The sequence below is a fragment of the Lagopus leucura genome, unplaced genomic scaffold, assembly GCF_019238085.1.
Source record: "Lagopus leucura isolate 7727_CA_CO unplaced genomic scaffold, USGS_WTPT01 Super-Scaffold_1, whole genome shotgun sequence".
Taxonomy (NCBI): Eukaryota; Metazoa; Chordata; class Aves; order Galliformes; family Phasianidae; genus Lagopus; species Lagopus leucura.
In genome coordinates this window covers 7,521,950-7,542,019 of record NW_024962250.1, presented here as the reverse complement: position 1 = coordinate 7,542,019, position 20,070 = coordinate 7,521,950, and the positions used below count along the sequence as shown (strand labels likewise).

General features: G+C 45.7%; 2 protein-coding genes across 4 annotated transcripts in view; one reads left to right on the top strand and one right to left on the bottom strand.

Moving 5' to 3' along the window:
* INO80 (INO80 complex ATPase subunit) overlaps window positions 1-5,094 on the top strand; it is a 60,964-nt gene extending 55,870 nt beyond the window's left edge. For all 3 annotated transcript variants that reach the window (XM_042865781.1, XM_042865774.1, XM_042865765.1), the window contains 5 exons: window positions 453-541; window positions 1,395-1,550; window positions 2,605-2,764; window positions 3,568-3,783; window positions 4,413-5,094. In XM_042865781.1, coding sequence (XP_042721715.1) covers window positions 453-541; window positions 1,395-1,550; window positions 2,605-2,764; window positions 3,568-3,783; window positions 4,413-4,630 — 839 coding nt within the window. In that variant the 3' untranslated portion in view covers window positions 4,631-5,094. The remainder of the gene's footprint in view (window positions 1-452; window positions 542-1,394; window positions 1,551-2,604; window positions 2,765-3,567; window positions 3,784-4,412) is intronic.
* A 10,069-nt stretch (window positions 5,095-15,163) lies between these two features.
* Window positions 15,164-17,306, bottom strand: CHAC1 (ChaC glutathione specific gamma-glutamylcyclotransferase 1). The gene is made up of 3 exons (XM_042864464.1): window positions 17,057-17,306; window positions 16,932-16,967; window positions 15,164-16,847 (listed from the first exon to the last, which is right to left on the bottom strand). The coding sequence occupies exons 1-3, from the start codon at window positions 17,303-17,305 to the stop codon at window positions 16,362-16,364; spliced, it is 771 nt and encodes a 256-aa protein (XP_042720398.1). The 5' UTR covers window position 17,306; the 3' UTR covers window positions 15,164-16,361.
* Between the last annotated feature and the right edge of the window lie 2,764 nt (window positions 17,307-20,070).

Below are 20,070 nucleotides of genomic sequence, written 5' to 3'. Positions count from 1 at the left end.
TGTGTTACCACTCTTGTTAGTACAAACTGGTCTTGTGTCACTGCTGAGCTGAGGGATGAGGTTGTGCAAGAGAGACATGATGATGAAAGTTTTTATTGGCATTCATTCAGGATCATTAGGTTGTTCCTGAAAACAAAGCTTTAGCAAGAGTTATATAGGTCACAACAAGGAAAGTATTAAAAAGAGTAGTGCATTTCATTGTAGTTTTGAAGCTATACCAGAGGTACACATGTTTGAAAGAAGACTTTTGCTTTAACTGTAAGGTTTCTTAGTAATTTGGATGCAGAGTTTTAATATATTTTTGTTTATCAGTTTTTTTGTTGATCAGTGTGCTTTGGTTTTACTGTAGGTGACTTTTCAACACAGTTGTGTAAAAACTAGAGCTTATATGATTCAGGAAAGGATATAAATTATCTTTTCAGCGGTGACAACTTGTGTTTCTTTTCTGACAGTGCGTCAGCGTCAAGAAGAGAAGCGACAGCAAGAAGAAACAAATCGTGTGAAGGAACGTAAACGTAAAAGGGAAAAATATGCTGAAAAGGTATCTTGATACAGGAAAGGTTTTTTAAATCATTGACAGAGAGCCTGAAAGGCTTCAGGCACGCTATTATGTGGCACGGAAGTATTTTTATGCAATGTCTGTCTAATGAGTAAAGACTTCTCCTCATCACTGAACATCAATCTGGTACTTTCTTAATCAGAATACAGTTGTTACAAAATATGTAACACATAGCTTCCAATATTTTAATATCATTTGCAAATTGAAAAAAAGGAAGCACTGTGTTTTTACACAGCATGGATCATTGGCAGCCTGCAGACAATTTTGGGAATCAAGTTGAAAAAAAAGAAAAGAAACAATTAAATGATCATTTTATAGCATATAAGATGGAGACTTAATTAAAATTTTGTTCTGCAAGGATGAAAATGGAATACAAATGAAGCACCAAATATAGATAAAACCCAAATAGCTGTGTGGCTTGCATGGAATGAGGGAATATTAGTTTTTGTTTGATTGATTGTTTTTAAAGAATTTATAAAAAATATTTTATGAATTATTTTATGAAAAATGTTTATGAAAATTCTGTATTTTTGAGAGTGGAAGATTTTGCATTGATAATTTTGTATTAATGGTAGTGAATTTCAAGCTTACTCCAGAAGGCAGTAGAAATCAAAGTAATTCCCTAGGAATAATTCTACGGCATTCCAGCTTTTTTATGAAGAAAAAGAGCCTTTAAGAAATCTGTTCTTATGTCTTTCAGAAACTTGTTTTGGATAGTTCTGGACATGGCATTCCTTGAGTTATGATACTACATTGGATGTTGAAATTTTACCTTTCTTACTTCATTTATTCTGTTTTAATTACAATTATTATTCTTCTGTTTTATCTATTTCAGAAGAAGAAGGAGGATGAATTGGATGGGAAGAGAAAGAAAGAGGGCATGAACCTTGTGATCCCGTTTGTTCCCTCAGCTGATAACTCCAACCTGTCCGCTGATGGGGATGATTCCTTTGTCAGTGTAGACTCTGCCATGCCCAGTCCTTTCAGTGAGGTGGGACTTTGCTTCTTTAAACCGTATGCTATTTCAGTTGTGATCTTTCACCTTGTAGAGTTCTTGCTTTTCAGCTGGTACAGAGTCCAAATATGTAGGTACGTGGGATGTCTTAACGATGAGCCATGGAAGAAAAAGTAATTAATTGAAGCAGACAGTAAACTACCCACTGTAGTTCCTCTGTATTAACATACCATTATGCCCCCTTTACTTTGCTCTCTATCTTTTCTTGGAGCAAGCTAATATCATAAAACTCTCTTCCTTTCACATCCCCTGAAATTTCTCCATTTCTGCCTGCACTCCCACTATCTTCCTGCTTTCCCTTTCTCCTTCCTTTGTTATGTCTGTATTTATAACTGCTTGCCCTCCTTCTATGCCATTACCTTCCATAGCAAGAGCAGTCTTTCTGCTCCTGAGCAAAGCAGTATCCCTAGACTAGCTCCTTATTTCGGGGTCTTTGTAAGTACTCCTCACTAGTCTCATCTGCATCTCATCTCTACTTCCTTCCTTGCTTCTGATTCTGAATTAATGTATTTTTAATCCTGAATTTAGACTGTAAATTTCCAGTGGTACACATCCTCTTTTCCTTCATCTATTTTTTGAATTGAATTGAAAACAATTTTTGGCAACAAATATGTTTTGTTCTATACTATGTTGATTGAGATTCGTATGTTGTATTAATTCTCTTTCTGATAAAGATTTTTCTTGGTACTACTATTAGGTTAAGAGTCCTTTTGTTTTCTCTCTAAGCAATCAGAAAAATGAACAGTTGTGCAGCAGCTTTCTTAAGTCTTTGCTGAACCTATTAGTTTCCTGCTTCTTAACATTTACATTCATCAGTTGACATTAAGTAACTCTTGGAGGTTTTTACTGCTGCTCAGCATGTAAATAGAGGGTGTGAGTAGGCAGGATATGTATCATGCTGTTAGAGAAAGTGAGAGAAATCAGTACATGTGCTATTTAATTACTTGTGATTGTGTGTCTTATTGTGGTTGTTCCCTTCCTTTTCCTAACCTGAGAAGATAACAGTTTTGTTCTTTCTGCTTGTGTTTAGATATCCATCAGCAGTGAGCTACATATGGGCTCTATCCCTCCTGATGAGAGCAGCAATGATATGCTTGTGATTGTGGATGATCCAGCTTCTTCAGCACCTCAGTCGAGGGCAACAAACTCTCCTGCTTCCATTACTGGCTCAGTTTCAGACACCATAAATGGTTGGTACTCATGCCTTATTTACTACTAGCACTAAAACTTTACTTTGCATGCCTAGGTGACACATATTCTATAACTGAACTAAAGTCTGTCCATGATTGGCAAGATTTGCACAAAATAATTTACCTTATCATTGAGAAATAATTTCTGATTTGTTAGGAAATCTGTTTATTTTCTGTCATTCATTACAATTTCCTTTTTCCTGTTTTACTCTCCTAGGAGTTTTACCCCTCTTTTGATATTATAGTGGGCCCACCTTACCAAATGATGGACAACCACAGAAATATTTAATTCCTAAGCCTTTCCTTGTATTTGCCATAGGGCTAATAATCAGTTCTCTATTTCCACGGCGTGTTTGAAGCAGCTATGGTTTTAAAGTATGGTAAAAGTTTCTAATTACCATAACTTTCTACTCTGAAACAAAGAGAGCCATCGTTCTTTAATGAGTTTCTATACAAACAGTGAATGGAAAGATGAAATGTTCCTTCAGTAAAAAAAAAAAAAGCTTCATCCTGAAGTAGAACTCAGAATTCTCCATCTATATGCGGGTAGGATTTGTAACAATGACGAGGAATTTGAGTTAATAAAATATAATCAGTGAATGTTCAAGTATATATAATTTCTTTTCATGAGATGACAACTTGAATGTCTGTGTTAATGTAAATGAACAGCATCAGTTAACAGGAACAGCACTAATGTAGATAGGAGATAGTTACAAGGCTATATTCACTTGTGAGTCATCCAACATTCCATAGCGGTTACTGTTTTCACTTTTTTCTGTTACTGTTACACTTTTTTCATGAAGGAGTTTCAGTGCAAGATACACCTCTCACTGGCAGGGGCCAGTCAAGTCGAAACCGCGGTCGTCCTAAAGGAGGGAATGCTGGATCTAAGGGCACCGGGAAGAGCAGAAGCCGGAAATCGATAGCAGGAAGCGCGGCTGCAATGGCAGGTGCCAAAGCCGGGGCGGCAGCAGCCTCTGCAGCGGCGTATGCAGCGTACGGGTACAGTGTCTCCAAAGGTACGTGGGGAAAAGGGGGCAGCAGACCTGAGCACAGCCAACCACGTGAGTTAGGGCGTTGGCTTGTTTACGGCCTGTCAAAAAATAGATAAAACCGTTGGATTGCTGGTGTTGCTTGTACAGCATATTCTGAGATCCAGGCAGAGTGCAGTGTAATGCTGTGACAGTGTGAGAGGACAGCCGTTGTCACCACAGAGGACTTTGAAATACTAGTCCTGCAAAAGCTTCATCTGCCATTTGAATTATCTCATACCAAATACTTCTATTTTGTTTTTAATATTGTCACCCAGACAAATGAGATAGTGTTCTTTATTCTGTGGGTTTATCTGTTGCTTTTCTGTATTGCTGTCATGTTCAGTTTACAGCATTAGGTTCCAAAATGTTCTAAATGGGTTGTGGTGGAGCTTCAGCATTTGCATTAGGTAACCCAGTTGACCCTGGGTATAAATGCAAGATGTGTATGTTAAGGCCATCCCTCTTAATCAAACTCTCAAAAATCATGAATATGTTGTACTCTTAGGACTAAGTGTTAGTGTATTGTTGCCATTTATTTTTGTTGTTGTTGTTGAAGTGCGACATGGACTTGGTATGATGTGCTCACGAGGAATTTGATTCTCTTCTGTTGCTAGGCATGTCTTCAAGTAGCCCTCTACAAACAGCAATTATTCGGCCTTCTGGACTGGCAGATTTTGGACCTTCAAGCGCCTCTTCTCCTTTGAGTTCGCCTTTGAGCAAAGGAAACAGTGTTTGTGGCACCCCCAAAAGCTTAAACCTGACCAGCAGTCTTGTATCAGAAACTGCCATTCGGAAGCAAAGCAAAGGTGCCCATACCTCAGGTGCTCGGTAGTAATTTTGAACCCCCAAAGTTTGTCTAAACTGTGTTGGCTATTGGAGAAGACCACCCTGCAAGCTGAAGGCATGCAAATGAATGCCTTGTGCTGTCATGCAGCTGTGTGAAAAGAAAATCAAAGCACAATAGGAATGGGTGGTTTATGTGAGCACTTTGATTATGTGTATCCCAAATAATTATCTTTGCAGACACTGCGAGAAGGATGGAAAGGGGTCTGGAGAGAGTGTCAGATGTAGTTTTATGATGTGTATCTGACAGAGATTCCTGAGAAAGCATCCAGGTACTCCATGCAAAATCCCGAAGCTGTGTGTAACTTGAAGTCACACCAGTGTATTTTCTCTCTTGTAGCTTGAGGTGGAACTCAGCTTTAGTTTTATTCAGTGAAATCGGTATCTGAACGCCAGAGTCAGAAGACATTTCTGTACTGGGAGCTGGTTGGTGTACGTGCAGGGGCTAACTGAGGACATGGTGTGATCAAAAAAATTTGTATTCTTCTAGTGTGGACCTCTGGTTGTTTTTTTTTTGTTTGTTTGTTTATTTTTTTGTTTTCTTGAAGGTTTGAAATGCAAAGGAGGGTATCTCAGGGGGTTTCTGGGGAGCAGATTCTTGTCAGCACGGTTTGTCAAGAATAGGGTAAGAGCTCTGACAGGTCTAGTGGGAGCAGCAGCACTGCCTCTGCTTTGTACAGTGGAAGAAGCCACAAGCCAGTGGTTTGGTTTGTGTTTCAGAGTTCTTACCAGTGTGAGCATTCACTGTACTTAGAATGATTTTTCTCATTTTTGAGGTATGCTGAGCTCGTAAAGGCTCAGGAACGTAATCAGGCTCTACTTGTACAGATCTCAAGAAGAGGGAAAGTTGCAGTGCCGAGGAAGAGTTTGCTGCTGTTCCTCTCACTGTGCCATAGCAGAGCATGGTTCTGCAGCTAGCAGCTCTGCGAGCGGAGTGATGAAAAACAGCACTGAGAAAGAGAACTGTGCCATTCCCCTTTCCAGCCAAATCCTGGGGAGAAAATTTGTCTCGTATCCCAGCCATCCATTGATTGTTCTTCCAGTGTGTTTTCCCTTCATCTTTGTGATCATCAGATGTAGCTTGGTTGAGTTCCCTGCCATGTGCAGGTACTGGTAGCCATCTCCCGTAGGCTGATAGAAGCAGGGCTGCCAGTCCCCATCTGTATTCTCATTCTCCTATTGCTCCTTCTCCTTCCTCAATGCACAAACCCCTCTGTAGGTCCTTGCTTTGCTGTAAGCATTGTCTGCATTGCACTGAGATGTAGGTGTGGGGCAGTTCTTCTGTCTGGCACATTGAATTAAAAGGCTGTTCTGCCAGGGCACTTTCAATCCATCAAGAGAGAAGCAAGTTATGAGTTGCAGGTCTGGGCTATGACAGTGGAAGATGACTTATTATTATTATTATTTTATTTTTTTTCTAACCCCGAATCCTTTGCCTGGCGTCCTACAGTGTGGAGCAAGTGCTTCCTGTTGGCTCTGCCTCTAATTTGCACACCTGAAAATAGCAGAACTGAGCTTAGTTAGATTGATTTTTAAACAGATTTGCAGGGGATAATTGAGGGAGAGATTGTGTTTAATTAACTCATCGAAGATTTCTCCCTTCCCCTTGTATTCACATGTATATATGATAGTTAGAGGGAATCAGACAAATGCCAAGCCTTTTTTTCTCTTTGAATGTGCTGTCTATTTTTATAACTGAACTTGTACATATGTATAAAGAGAGACACACCTTTCTTTTACTAACTGGAGAAGAAAATCTTAAATAAAATGGAGTGAGATAATTTTATGTAAATCAGCGTCTTTGTGGTTTTTATACTTAAAACTAAACAAATGAGAGGGTTAGGGAAGAGAGCATGGAGGGTGCACATCTGCAAGTGCACCTGGGGACATGCTGCTCAGTGTAATGCTCTGGTGTGTTTACATTCCTCCGAGTGTCACATTCTGTAACCTTTTTCAGCTACGACTGTGCACGTTATCCCATGTCTGTATGCACCAATTATGTGGCAAGCTGCTTTGGAGCAGGTACACAACAGGTCACAAGAAAACAGAAGCAGCTGTAATTGCACAGTGGTATCTGAGTTACGAGGGGTGAATTTAACACGGTTGATTGTTTCGGGGTGTCATTATCTACAGATTTTTATTTTAAAAGAAAAATTCCTTAAAAGCAAATTTTTTTCCCCATTGAAGTGAAATGACTTGGGTTGCAACTTTTATTTTTGCACTGCAAGATAATGGTGTTAATTTCATGTAATCTGGAGTGAAGAGAAAAATACATTTATCACTTGAAAAGACTGTGAAAAACGTATACTGTTGTGTGTGTGCTTCTGGAAGATCGAAGTATTGATACTGTGAAAACTGACAATAGCATATTAAAAACGTGTTTAATCTTCAGACGAAATACAGAATGGTATCACAAGTTTTGGCAAAAGTAGCAGTAGCCTGGCTGCTTGCAGACCAGCAAATTCAGGAAGACCAAACATGGCAGTAAAGGAACTTCTAGATCAGATCCAGTTCAAAATATGCGAAAAATGTAAACAGATGAATTCTTTGTATTATGTATCATAGAAGAGGTGGGATTCTGAGATATTGATCAAGGAATTAGAAGGAGTTCATGTCAAGGCTATTCTACTCATTGATTTGGTTTGGGGAATTAAGTAGTGCTAGATAGACAAAGACTGGGAACACTTTTAAGGAGATGAGGGAAGTTTTGTGATCTACAGTGGGGAAAAGAAGTGTTCCTAAAATGGATGTGCATATTGCAGTTTTGTTCTTTGAGGTTCCAGTCTGAGCATCTTTTCACTCTGTGCGCTGTGTGCTTGTTTTGTGGGTTAATGGCAAGGAATGTCCCTTTCCTCTAAGGGAGTGAGGTATTTACTGCTGGCAGAAACAGAATATTGAATTAATGGAGTGTGGTTGAAATGGTGAAATAGATGTCAGTGTGCTTTATGGAAAGTTGGGCTTGCTGTGTATTTCTCTTATTATTTCATGATAGCGTTGATATCTTCACTCAGCAGTTACTGCAGAACTGTTAAATACAGTTCCCTGGATATTACTCCAAGCCATTTTCTCATTCTGTTGTCCCCTTTTAGTCAGCTGCTACATCTTATTTTGCGAAGAGCTGAACAGGTTGCTGGGGAAGAATTTTCATCTAGAATTGCCTCAGTTCTTAACTTCGCTGTACTAATATCACAGTGACCAAATGTAATACTATTTCTGTGCCTTTTCCCTTTTCTGTTGCATGCTTTTCCCACCACAGTGTCTCTGCTGTATCATGTTCTGTTTGTGGAATGCCATCTGTCTGCCTAGGGCTGTGGTTTGCTTTATTGCCATTTTCCTGAAGTATTTCCCTTAGCAGCATTTCTCAGGGGAAAAGGCACATCAAACTCAGTGGGAAAAGCTCTGTGCCAAAGGAGTAGGAATCTTGCTTTGATTGTAGCACAGCTCAGCTGTGGTTGGGAGGAGGAAGAGCCCAACTGATAGAATCTTTTGGGGCAGGATGTGGATCTAGTGCTGTGGAAAATGCTGCCCTATGAGTGCAATGCTGCAGTCCTGATGTGCTCCTGAATGCAAGGTGAGCTGCTCTGCTTCTGATCCCAGATGTGTTTAAAGGCTCTTCCTCCTCTCACTTCTGCCTCTTTCCTTTTGATTGACTGTTCAGCCTGAAACACATGCTGTAACTCTGAAGGAGCCTTATAGGCATGTCTTGTTCTCACCTTCCTGCTCAACAAGAGGTGATCGTGCACTCGATGCTGTCCTCTTGGAACTTCTGTGCAAGTAGCTGGGAAGCACTTGAAAGCTGTCTGCCCGAAGAGATGCTACTTGGATGTTAAGTGTAACCGAGACAAATATGCTGAAATAAAGCATCGTATGCACCTAGGCATAAGCACTCTCTGAACTGTGAAGGGTTTATTTTTCATTTGCAGCATGCACCAGGTGTGTAGTGGTAAGTGAGAGGGGAAGGGGCAATTCATTTCTTGTAGGAGCGCCATTGTTAGGGTGATACAGGTGGCCTGAGCATTCAGATCCAGCCAGCAGATCTGCACTGTAAACAGCTGTCTTTCTTGTAGCATTCAGATTACTGTTCTGAAAAGCCTACCCCAAATGCCTTACAGAATGGAGAAATGTGTGTTAAGATAAGCTGGATTTCTTCCAGCTCTGTTATCCTTTTAGCTCCCACCTCTCCCTCAGGAAGGTGGATTTGCCACAAAGCTGATGGCTCTTCCATGTGTTTTGTACTGAACTATTCACACAAGGCTCTTCCAGTGGCATGTGAAGGTATTCGTCTGCATCCCAGGCATGAGGAAGTGTTTCATTGCTCAGGTATGAAATGGCAGCTCCTTCCTTCCTTAACTGATGAGCATCACTGATAGAATGAGGTAGGGGAGGAAGAGATTGAAACCACTTCCATGGCTTCTTGAGTTTTCCCAGGGGCTGTTCCTTCTTTCTTCCAGTGTCAGAGTTAAACCCTCCCCTCTGTACTGCTGCACACGAGCAGAGAGGTGTGATGTGGCACAGGGTCCCTCATCATAACTCTGACATTTGTCAAGCACCTGTTTGTTCCTCCTTGCTCCTTAGCATTACCTAGCTGTTCTCAAGACCAATGGGCTGTCTTTGGGGTTTTTGGCCACAGGGGAACTTTTGTTTTTAAACAAACAATCCTCAGCCTTGCATCACAAGGTTGTGAGAATAGTGAGGGGAAAAAAAAAAAAAAGCTAAGCATACACGGCGTGCAAGCATTGTAACACTGAATAAACCTTCACCAACATTAACAACAAGCAAACAAACGAAAAGCCTGTAATTGCTGCTCTGTGATGAGAAGAGCCTGTTTGGGAATTTTCTGCTGTTTTGGACTATCACAGAACTGACGTAGACTTTCCTCTAGGAAGGAGTAGGTCACAGGCAGGAGACTGCTCTGCAAGGTGAGATGTCTGTTCAGGTTTGTTTGATTTTTTTAATTATTTTTTTTTTTTTTACTGTTTTCTCTGTTGCATAATTCAAACAGAAATTCTTGTGTTCTTTCGTGTTGGCTCTAAGATCTGACTTCATTGAAGAGGTCATCTTTGGTAGTCCTTACATCATTCATGGTTGTTCATGGTTTGGAAGAAGTTACTATATCTGCTCTTAGTCATAATTTTAATGTGATACGTGTACCGGTTAACATGGAAAAAATAATTACTAATTGTTTAGTATAATTTGTCACACAGCTCAATTCCTCTTAACTACATTGGAAAGTTACTAACATGAAGCTGAATCTATGAAGTGCAGTAGGTTTCTAAACACAGTGTGATTTGGGACTGGAAGCCACGATGGGCTGTTACAACCCCAAGTGATTGGTGTGTTTTGAAACATACCACTGGGAGCTTTGCTGAAAGGGATTGGCTTCTCTGGCTTTGACAATTTGCTGTTGCCATATGCAATCAGAGGTATGTGTTGTGTAATGAGTGTAATTTGGTTACAGTGCAGTTTGCTGTCCTCAGCTGTGTATTTGTGTCTGTCTGAAATCGAGTTATTTGATGCTAAGAGTGAGTGTTGGGTCAGTAGAGTATTTGCAGACAGGTTAGAGAGCCCAGCTCTCCCTTGCAGTGATATAATTGATAGCAAATGAGAGAAGTAATGTTGTTTAAATTCTTAATTTAAAACAGAGCCTATGTCTGAGATGTTACAGAAATAAACACGGGAGAGGTTTGGAACTGCTGGCAAGCGAGCTGAAAATCCTGGGGGGCTGCAGCAAATCTGGATGTGTTCTGAATAAACACACACATACATCACACAATATACCTAAATGTTTCTCAGCCAAGGTTTTAGATGGCAAATAAATAGTACGCAAACTTTAGTAGGTGAAGTTTTAAAGAACAGGGAATTACTGAGCTTGCAAAGCCTTGGATTCTAATTGGACAAACATAAGGGTATCCATGAAAACTTGTGATGCCTTTTGCATGTTTGCATCATGACTGAGTGCCGATCACATCAGCACACATTACTTTTTTCCCACAGGGTTATCTCTGAACACCTGATGTACAGTTCAGATGCTCTGAAGACCATCATCCCCTTATGTTTTACACTGTGTGAAGTCACTGTATGCTTTTGAAATTATGTTCTCGATGTCTCCGTTCTCTGCCGGTAAAATACAAGTGATGCCTCTTCACAAAGGTGATGTGAGGCTGACTTAAAAGTTCGCAAAGGTCTTTGGTGGTTTTCCAGAAGAAAAAAAAAGAAATGGAGGCTGGTCTCTGTTGTTTGGAGCAAGGTGTGTGTAAATAAACACAGGGCCGTATGGGAGAAAAAGGAGTGGGGCTGCTGCCTGTGTGTGAGCTTCCTTCCATCAAGTGAAACAAGGCAAGATTCCTTTGGAAGAAAAATAGTAGATTTGTACTCTGAACGAGGCCAGACCCACAGTTACTTCTCAGTGCAGACCTCACGGGTCCTCAAATTATAGGATGTGCTTCCAGGAATAGATGTGATATATATGTAGCCTAGAGATGCCAGCACTGCCAAAATGGAGTGTGCTATGTGGCACCAGGAGATGCGATTTCGTCTGGCTGCTGTCTGGGGGTCCGGTAGGAGGGGAAGATAGAAAGCATCTGTCTGGGGCTGGCATTGCTGCTCCTGTCTGTGTGATAGCAAAGAATGCCTCAGAGTACAGCACGCTCTTGTAAACCGGACCGAAAGAATGGATGTGTATATATGATTTCCAAACCTGCTAGCTGTTTGAAATGTACTTTGGGATCTGTTGTGTTGCTTTTTTGTTGGTTTGTTTTTTGTTTTTAAAGAAAAGAAGTACCTCATTGGAAAACTAAAAAAGATTCCAGTCCTGGATGCCCATGGGAGCATCCTGAGGACAAAGCCATCAATCCCACTTGTCTGTAACAGTATCTACCATGTGTCAGGCTGTGCCGAAATGTGAGCAGAGCAACAGCATTGCGTGGGGGATTTGGAAGTGCAGTGTCCCATCTAGACACAGAGAGAGCAAAAGGCTGCTCTTTTGGTTTGTTTTGCAAATGTTTTCAAGTGACACGTGTACTTTGTTGCAGTTTCCCTGGGCTGTTTTCAGTGGGGCTATAATTGCTGTAAGCAGGCTGGATAGGAGTCTGCGAGGGGGTTCCAGCATCCGTGCAGTCAGTGTCAGTTCGTCTGCAGCCTCAGCTCATGGTGGAGAAGCAGAGCAGGTATCTGAGGCTGTACCCTGGTGAGTCCTAGTGCCCGTGCTAGCTCTGACTGCTCTGGAGCTTTCTGCACACAGAGGTGTTTGGGACAGGGCCTGCCGTGCAAACTGTGCAGGACACATGGTGTGTGCGATGTGCTGGGAACACCCGTGGGTGCTCTGCGCTGCCCCAACTCTGGTGGCGTAGGCCTGCATGTCCCCAGCACGTGCCCCAGTGTGTTAGTCATGTTCCTGAAGGACAGCGAGTGAAACCTCCTCTGTGCTAAAGTCATCCTCTGAGTTTTCTTTCTGTGGGCAAAGCAGTAGCAAATTTCTGGGTGCTGCAGTGTGTGTGTGGGGGGGAGCAAAACAGTGTGCAGAGGCTGCTCCTGCTGTGTGAATGCTGCAGTAAAACCCCCCAGCAGCTTTTCAGGTGCCAGCAGCCAGGCTGATCAGTGGCAGCCTTCATTGAAATGGTCCATGAAAATGCATCTCATTAAAAGTGAGATGAGGGACGCAGAAAGTTACATGAACAGGAGGGTTCGAGAGCAGCCTTTGTTTCTGTCCCCAGCTCAGCTCAACGTGGTCTGGAACAGCATGGTGTCCCCAGCCAGGAAAACAGCCCCTCTGTTCTGAACTTCCCTGACCTTCCTCGTTATTTCAGTCTCGTTCTCTGGAGTTCAAGGTACTGGCTGTGCTTCAGGAATTCAGGCGTATAAACACTCATCAGCTTGGCTGGCACTGCTGGGAGATGAAAAGGGAGCTGGGAAGGAATAAGGCACATCCAAAACCAAACAAAAAGTGCATGGGGTTTGTAAACACAGCATGTAGAGCTTTCACAGGGCTGTCCCAAGTGCCCCTGCCCTCCTCTCCTAATGCAGTTTCAATAAACTTTAAATACAGCACACAGATTAGGGTGGCTGTCACTTAAAGCCAAGGCAACTCAGTAGGAGGAAGTTCCAGGCTTGCCAAGCGGCCACTACTTTTGCTGCAAGCACAGTTTTTCCTCAGCCTGACTGAGTCCATTCCTTGTCCCCTCTGTTCCTCTGGAGCTGGTGGCGTGTCACTGTCACCCTTATGCAGGGACCGTGCTTGTGCCTCCCTATTTGCCAGCTCTGAGCAGCCCTTTGGATCGCATGCTGCTGAAGCCTTTGCCTCCTGAAATGTGATGGTACCAAAGCAGGAAATGTGACTTGAGGAAATCTTCCATCTTGGCTCTGCTCACTGAACTGAATGCAATACAAACCAATTTCAGGTTCTGTGAAGAACTTTGCAGGCACAGGCTGACTTACAGCTTTAGGCTGTGCTGCCACTCTGGCACTGAGCAATGAGGAATGTGTTACTGGGAAGCTTCACGATGTACAGCTGTTGAGCACACCTGTGTGTTCTGTGCTGGGTGGTTGAGGCTGTTTCATGCAAAATCCAACCAGCTAGCAGCCCTGCCTTTCTCCTGCCTCACCATTTCTAGACCAGACAAACACATCCACACTGTAGAATGCGTGAGGCTCTGCTCAGCCCCTGTTGCAGATGGGAGTGCCGGACAGAGTGCAGCCACTGCAGCGTCTGTAGCAACCAGGCGGGCGGCTCCTCGCTCACCAAGATGAGGCTGGGACTGACCCATGCTGAGGCCGGGAGCCCCGATAAGTGCCCTTTGTTGTGGTCTTCTACTTTTCCCCTGCCTGTGAAGCATCTGTTGGTAATTAAGTGCACATTTCAGCCCGCCTCCTCAGTGGCAAGGAGGCACATATGGAGCAACACATGTGCGACGCGCAGCCCGCCTCACCCCCTGCAGCAGCTGCTGAAGTCGGCACGTGCCACCTCCTGCAGCTCGGTGCTGCCTGCACGCGCTGAGGGCACGTGTGGATGCCCCCTCCCCGCGGCTCCCTGATGCTCCCCAGAGAGGTGCTGGCTCTGCTCTGGATGTCCAGACATGCGTTGTCCTCAAGGAGGCTCAGCCGAGGCGTTGCTGTCTGGCACACAGCGAGGAGTGTTGCTCATTCCCTGCCCCTCCTGGCTTGGGCATTCTGCAGTTCTCTCCTCAGTAGACAGACAGCCCCATTGAGCATCTGGAGCTCTGGTGAGCTTGCAGCTTGGTGATGCTGTACGTAAACCACAGTGACTGCATTTGTAATAAAGGTGGATCATGTGAAGTGTGCTGGTTTTAGACTTGGGAAGTACGTGGTGGTGCTTGCAAATGCGTTTCTGTTACAACGGGGAAAGCATCTGTGCTGCAAATACTTTGTTGTTCAAGATGAGTGCACTTCCCTGCAAATAAGTTATTGTTTTAACACTTGAATGTTCTAGCTGGTGGCTAGTGGCAAGCCAGAGACACTGACAGCTGAGATCTGACTGGCTGCCCCACTGCAGTCCATAGCAATTAAGTGCCAGGAAACCACAGATGGAGGTGGGTGAGATGGGACTCTCTTGGGGCTTTCCCCAAAGGACCAGCTGAATACCAAACTGCCCATCAGCTGTGGTACTGCTTTCTATCACAGGAGAATAACAACTGGACATTTCCCACATGTAAGCATCTCTAGAAAGGCACTGTGAGTTACTCCGAAGTTGTCTTGTGGTCCTCTGTAGGGAACATGATGCTGCTCACAGTGATGGCAGCAGCAGCTCATCCAGGAGCCATGCTGCTAGCAGGCAGCAGCCCTGGCTTCCTGCAGCAGTACCTGGGGAAGATGCAGCTGCTCAGCTGAAGCGAGAGCCTCCAACAGAATAGGGAAAGCAGAGTTTTCTCTAGACTATTACTTGCCTTTAATTAGTGCTAAATTAAGCTGTTTCAATTAGTTTTCACTCTGTAACTCCTGTCTAGAGACAGGTAATGCAGGTATGCACTGTTGTCTCAGCAGGGAGGCAGCTGGTGACAAGAGGAATCAAGGCAGCATGGTAGCTGCCCGGTGGCCCTGCACACACAGCAGCTGTGTGCAAGGCAGAAGAGGACGTTTCTCCACCACAGTCAGCAGAGCCTGCCACAAGTGGCAACTTCCTGGTACTGTGCTGTTACCTCATGGAAGCAGCCAGAGTAAGGTCAGCTCAAGCCCTTTGGCATGCCCAGAGAGCTGCATTGCCTTACCCACCCTGTGCAGGCAGCAGGGCTGGCTTACAGCTGGTGTCAGCACAGTGCTCCAGCATGGGCTGGAAGTGGAGAGAATGACTGAACCCACTCCTCTTAAAGTGAAATATTGAAATGGGTGTCTTCTAGGAAATCTGGATGAGGGAAGCTGCTTGGCATCAAGACTTTCTTGTCTCAAAAGGAACTACAGTAGCATTACCAGTTAAGTTTAGAAAACAGACAAAAAAAAAAGTCAAACATTAAAAATAAGAATCAGTTTGAAGTCAGTAACTTGAAAAAAAAAAAAAAAATGTACAAAGGACTGACTTTGTCAGCTTGTTTTATTACTGGGCACAGCACAGTACCAGTTCATATGCATACAAGCCACAGTAATGGAAACATCCCCTATTTTTAATCTTTATTTTTAAAAAAAACAAACAATGTTTGGGAGGAGTCAAGTGTCCTAGAGGTCAGCTCTCAGGAGTTCTTTTGCTAATTGCAGTAGCAGCAGTTTCCTTTCCAAATACTATAGGTTTTCATGCTGTTAATATGTGAAGCTGAGAAGCCTGAGCTTGCAGCAGTACCTCTGCTTCTCCTGACAACGCAGGATCCAGGATTGCATTATGTTCAGTGATGGTCCTTCACAGTTAAGTACAAATCTACCAAGCACAGTTCTGGGTATGATACTGGAACCCTCAGGTTCTTCTCTGAAAGTCCACGTTACCCTAAAGCACCAGAGGGCAATTCAGTACAGGGCTGGTTAAAGTGCTGCTGCATCAGACAGCTATCCCACAACTTCTACACAGGACTTTGCAGCATCAGTTGAGCCTGCAGCAGCACAAGGTCACAAGTCTAGAGCAAAGCTGCTGTCACTGACACAGGCTCAGTGCCTCAGGAAACTGAGCTAAAGCAAGAAGGCACCAATGCAAAGGTGAGCCTGGGCTGCATCCCACAGTGGCACATAAGCAGCCTGACACCTCTCCAAGGAGACACACAACGCATAATAAATACAACAGAACAGTTTAGAAAAGCAAGTGCATTCATGTGATCCCTTGCAACACCAGGAAGTAGGACCCACAGAGGCACATTCACTTTGTATTGCACTGGAGGTGGGACATGGGAGGGAAAAAAAGATCATTTGGCAGAACCTAGCCAACCTCAACCACCATGCAACAGCTTTGGCCAGCCTGAGGTAGAACACAAATATACTGCTAAAACCCAGTCAAGTCCTGCTCAACCAGTCTTTGAGGTTTAAGAAAAAAAAAAAAAAAAAAGAATAAAAGAAGTGCACAGAGGAGCCTCTTTCCCCTTCTGAGGAAGCACACACTCCAGGTCTCACCCCAAAAGATCAAGCCTTAGGGCACAGCTCTAGTCAGATCCACACTTCCCACCTGGAAAGTGGTGATGGCTGCAGGTGCTACAGTTAAGAGTGTAACAGGAACCGTGCAGCCTCTTTGCCTCCTCCCTCCCTCCCTCTCTGTTTCCTTTCGTCCACTCGGCCCTGTGTAGTTCTGTTAGAGCTCAGGCCGTCCCGATTGTTTCGTCCCTCCTACTGGAGCCCTGCAAGAAGTTCTCCCTTTCGACCTTCTGCGGGACGCCGGGCGCTTCCTCCAGGGCTTTCTCCGAGTGGCACAGGCAGGGCAGGAGGGCAATGAGGGCCTCTTCGATGGAGAAGAGGTGCTTGTCCTCCACCTGCGGGCAGAAGTAGCGCATGAAGTCCGCCAGCCGCAGGAGGTACTCCACGTTGTGGCCCGCACAGCCGCTCGAGACGATGATCTGCGCCGCGATGTCTTCTTCTGACGCCGGGCCGAGGTAGGAGGGGTTCTGCGGCGTGGCGATGTAGACGAGGGCCTGGATGGGCTCCCCCGCCTCCTTGTCCTGTGGGTGGAAGCTGACCAGCTTGGTGTCGTAGCCGCCCAGCACAGCTTCGCGCACGTTCAGGTACTGCAGCGAGGCGGCGACCTGCTGCTCCCCGCACACCTCGTAGGCGACGCCCCACGTGCACGCCTGCAACGAGAGGACGGGCGGTCACACCCCGGGGACATCGCATCTGCCCGCGGCCCCCAGCACGCCACCGGCCGCCCTACTCACCCCGCGGTCCTCCAGCAGCGTCACCACCCGGCCGGGCTGTGGGGAGAGAGCAAGGAGACAGCGTTATGGCCCGCTGCCGACCGCCTGGCCGTCCCGCGGTGCCCCATGTCCCGCCCCGCGCTTACCGCCCGCTCGCTGCCGCGATGGAAGGTGTCCCCCTGCCAGAAGCGCCGGCTGTAGCCGCGGATGAAGCCCACCTTCCGCGACGTGAACTCGAAGCCCGGCCTCCACACCAGCGAGCCGTACCCGAAGATCCACAGCCGCGGCTTGAGCTCGGCGGCCGGGTCCGAGGACGAAGGTGCCGCGGGCGGCTGCGGCTCCGGCCCCTCGGGCCGGGCCAGGTGCTCCTGGGTGCTCTGCGCGTCCCGCTTCATCGCGCCGGGCGCCTTTGGGGATGCGCGCGTCGCCCCGGCCCTTTAAAGACCGCAGCGGCGTCGCCCCGCCCGGCCGGCCCGGCCCATTGCGGGTGATGCAACGAGGGCGGGCTGTTTCGCCGCGCCGCGCATGGGGCAAAGCGGGGCGCGGGTTGCGTCAGGTGGGGCCGTTACCCGCAGCGCTCGCCCTGCTGGCGGCGGGGCCGGCTGTGCGTGAGCGGGCGGGGCGGGGCGGGGCGCCGCGCCGGGCACCGAGCGGGTGAAGCCGTGGAGCTGGGAAGCGCGCGGGTCAGACGGGGGTTGTAAAGCGAGCCCAAAGGCGGTGAATGGGGCAGGATGGAGGGATGCAGTACAGGTTCCCCAGGCTGGAGCGTGGGCTCCTGGCCCGCAACGTGTCGTGCAGCCCACGAGCTTTCTGTGCGTGAGCGCTGCGCTTGGGCCGGCGTTCAACCCGCTCCAAGGGTGGGCGCACGTTACAAAGTCGTTCGTTTTGGTGGCGGAGGAAACGCAGAACCGCTCCTCGTTGTTCTGCCCCCTGTGCTCATCACCCCACACGGCCCGTCCGCACTCCTCTCTTCGGTTTCCTGTTGGCCCTCTTCCCGCGGGCCCCCACCTCTGTGTCCCACATAACAGGGTGTTCCAGCTCCAGTGCACACAGTGTGGGCAGCTCCCTGGACCTTGGCACCCGGACTGTGGGTGACACAATGGTGCGGCCGTCGCATCTGCCCTACCATGCCTTGTATAGAGCGTGCCCTGCTCCCCGCTCCTGGTGCGCCCTGCTGGGTGCCTTGATTGACCCATCACAAAGTCAGCTCTAATGGAGCAACAGACAAATCGGTGTCTTAAGAGATAAAGTGAAGATTTTGCTAGGTTCTTAGAGAAAGTGGTAAAAAAAAATCTAGCCTCTTTATCCAGCTTTCCTCAGGATGTCAGTGTCTGAGAAATGAGTTGTGTTAGGCATCAGTCTCACAAGTGAAGCAACCGCTCCTTTATCTCTTAGCACAAGCTCAGGAATAACGCATAAAGAAATAAAATACGCTGCTGGGAACTGGCTGCATGCTTGCTGAGTGAGGGAGAGAAATAGCTCCTTTCCATTTCCATCATTTGCAGTCAGGAACCGATGCCCAAAGCAAGACCCGCAGGGGGCCTGATTCAGATCCCACACCAGCTGAACACTGCAGGTCTCTACTCCCTTCAGTGCTGTTACACCCGGAGCAATTAGGTTTGAGGTTAGAAATTAATTTTGAAGTCAAGTACCTGATTTTCTTGAGTAAAGGTGTTGGAATATTGCTCTATCATTAGAAGCACAGCCTGGGGAAAGACTGCTTTTGAAATTAAGTCGTGTGCAGCAAGACTTGAGGAATGTTGTTGGTTTCAAGTTTTCGTTAATCTGTTTCTCATTGCTGCCTATACTTTCATTTTACTTTGGTTAAAACAAAGGCTGTGAGGATCGGTGGGGGTGAAGGGGCTGAGCAGCACATGTGGGAGGTAGGGAGAGCAGTGGCTACTAGTTGTAGCTTCTGTTTGTAAGGCAAGGAGAACAGCCTCCAAACTAAGCCACTGTAACGCTCGGGTAGGTGTGAGGGAGAATGCAGTGTAGCAATGCAGTAGAGGAACAGGAGTAGAAGGTGATGGAAAAAAAAACGTAGATATCAAACAATTTGAGAGTGACAAAAAGAAAAAATGAATGGAAGATAGTGGCCAACTATTAAAAAATACACAAATTTCTCCCTGCCGCTAAGCATTTTATTATTATTATTTTTGCTTCTCTTCAGGAAGGGGGACAAAAACCAATTGTAGCTTTACTTGTGACGTCCTGAAACTGGTTTTCCCAGGCTGCAGGAAAACGAAGACCTAGTTTCTCTTTAGCAGTATATTCTGTACTTCCCCAGCGCGAGCATCCTCCATGTCAGTGCCCATGACTAATGCTGTGCCACTGCTGCCTGTTTTTCAGGATAGCAGTGAATCATCGCAGAGCCAGAGGAACCAACAGTGGGGCTGGCATGACACAGAGCAGTGGATTGAAACCGTCATTAGCTTCATCTTGCATTTCGGGCTCTCGTTGCAGGGCTCAATAAGCTGAGGACACACAGTGGGTTTTACCAAAACTTGTTCTGCTCAGCAGGCACAGACTGGGGATGAGAAGACTGCTGTTCATTTTCAGATGCCACGTCTTTCACCATCGGCTTGGCACCGCTTCCCTCTATCTACAGTGAGCAAACAAGAGATTCTAAAGAACACATCTGCCCCTTTTCCTTAAGGCTTCACTAAAGATTACAGCTATTGTGAAGTTCAAACAATGCCACAAAAATTTTCTAGTGATGTAAACCAATAACCAATCCCCTGATATCTAGGTTGCCACATCCACACACATCAGAGTATCTTACTTCTGTGTGTTGAACCCAACTCTTACGGCATTTATGAATCTGCTATCAGACAGGAGCATATAATGTATGAATACACAGATGTCTGTGCTTCAAACACAGGCAGATGAAAATGGCATTGTTAAAGCTTCCAGATAAGAGCCTGGGGATCAGGAATGTTTAATGAAAGAGTAGGTAGTGGCTACTTGGACTTGTTTGCTGTGTCTAAAGAGAAGGCACTGTCATTACCAACTGCTTTAACTCTGGGGATAAATGCAGTCCTAAGCAAAGAGAATGGAAAAAAAATAGCAAAAGATTTGCCAGTAGTTTAAGGAGAACAACCCTAACTCTAGGAGATACAGTACCATAAGGGCTCCAGACTGAAAAACAAAAGCCTGTGCA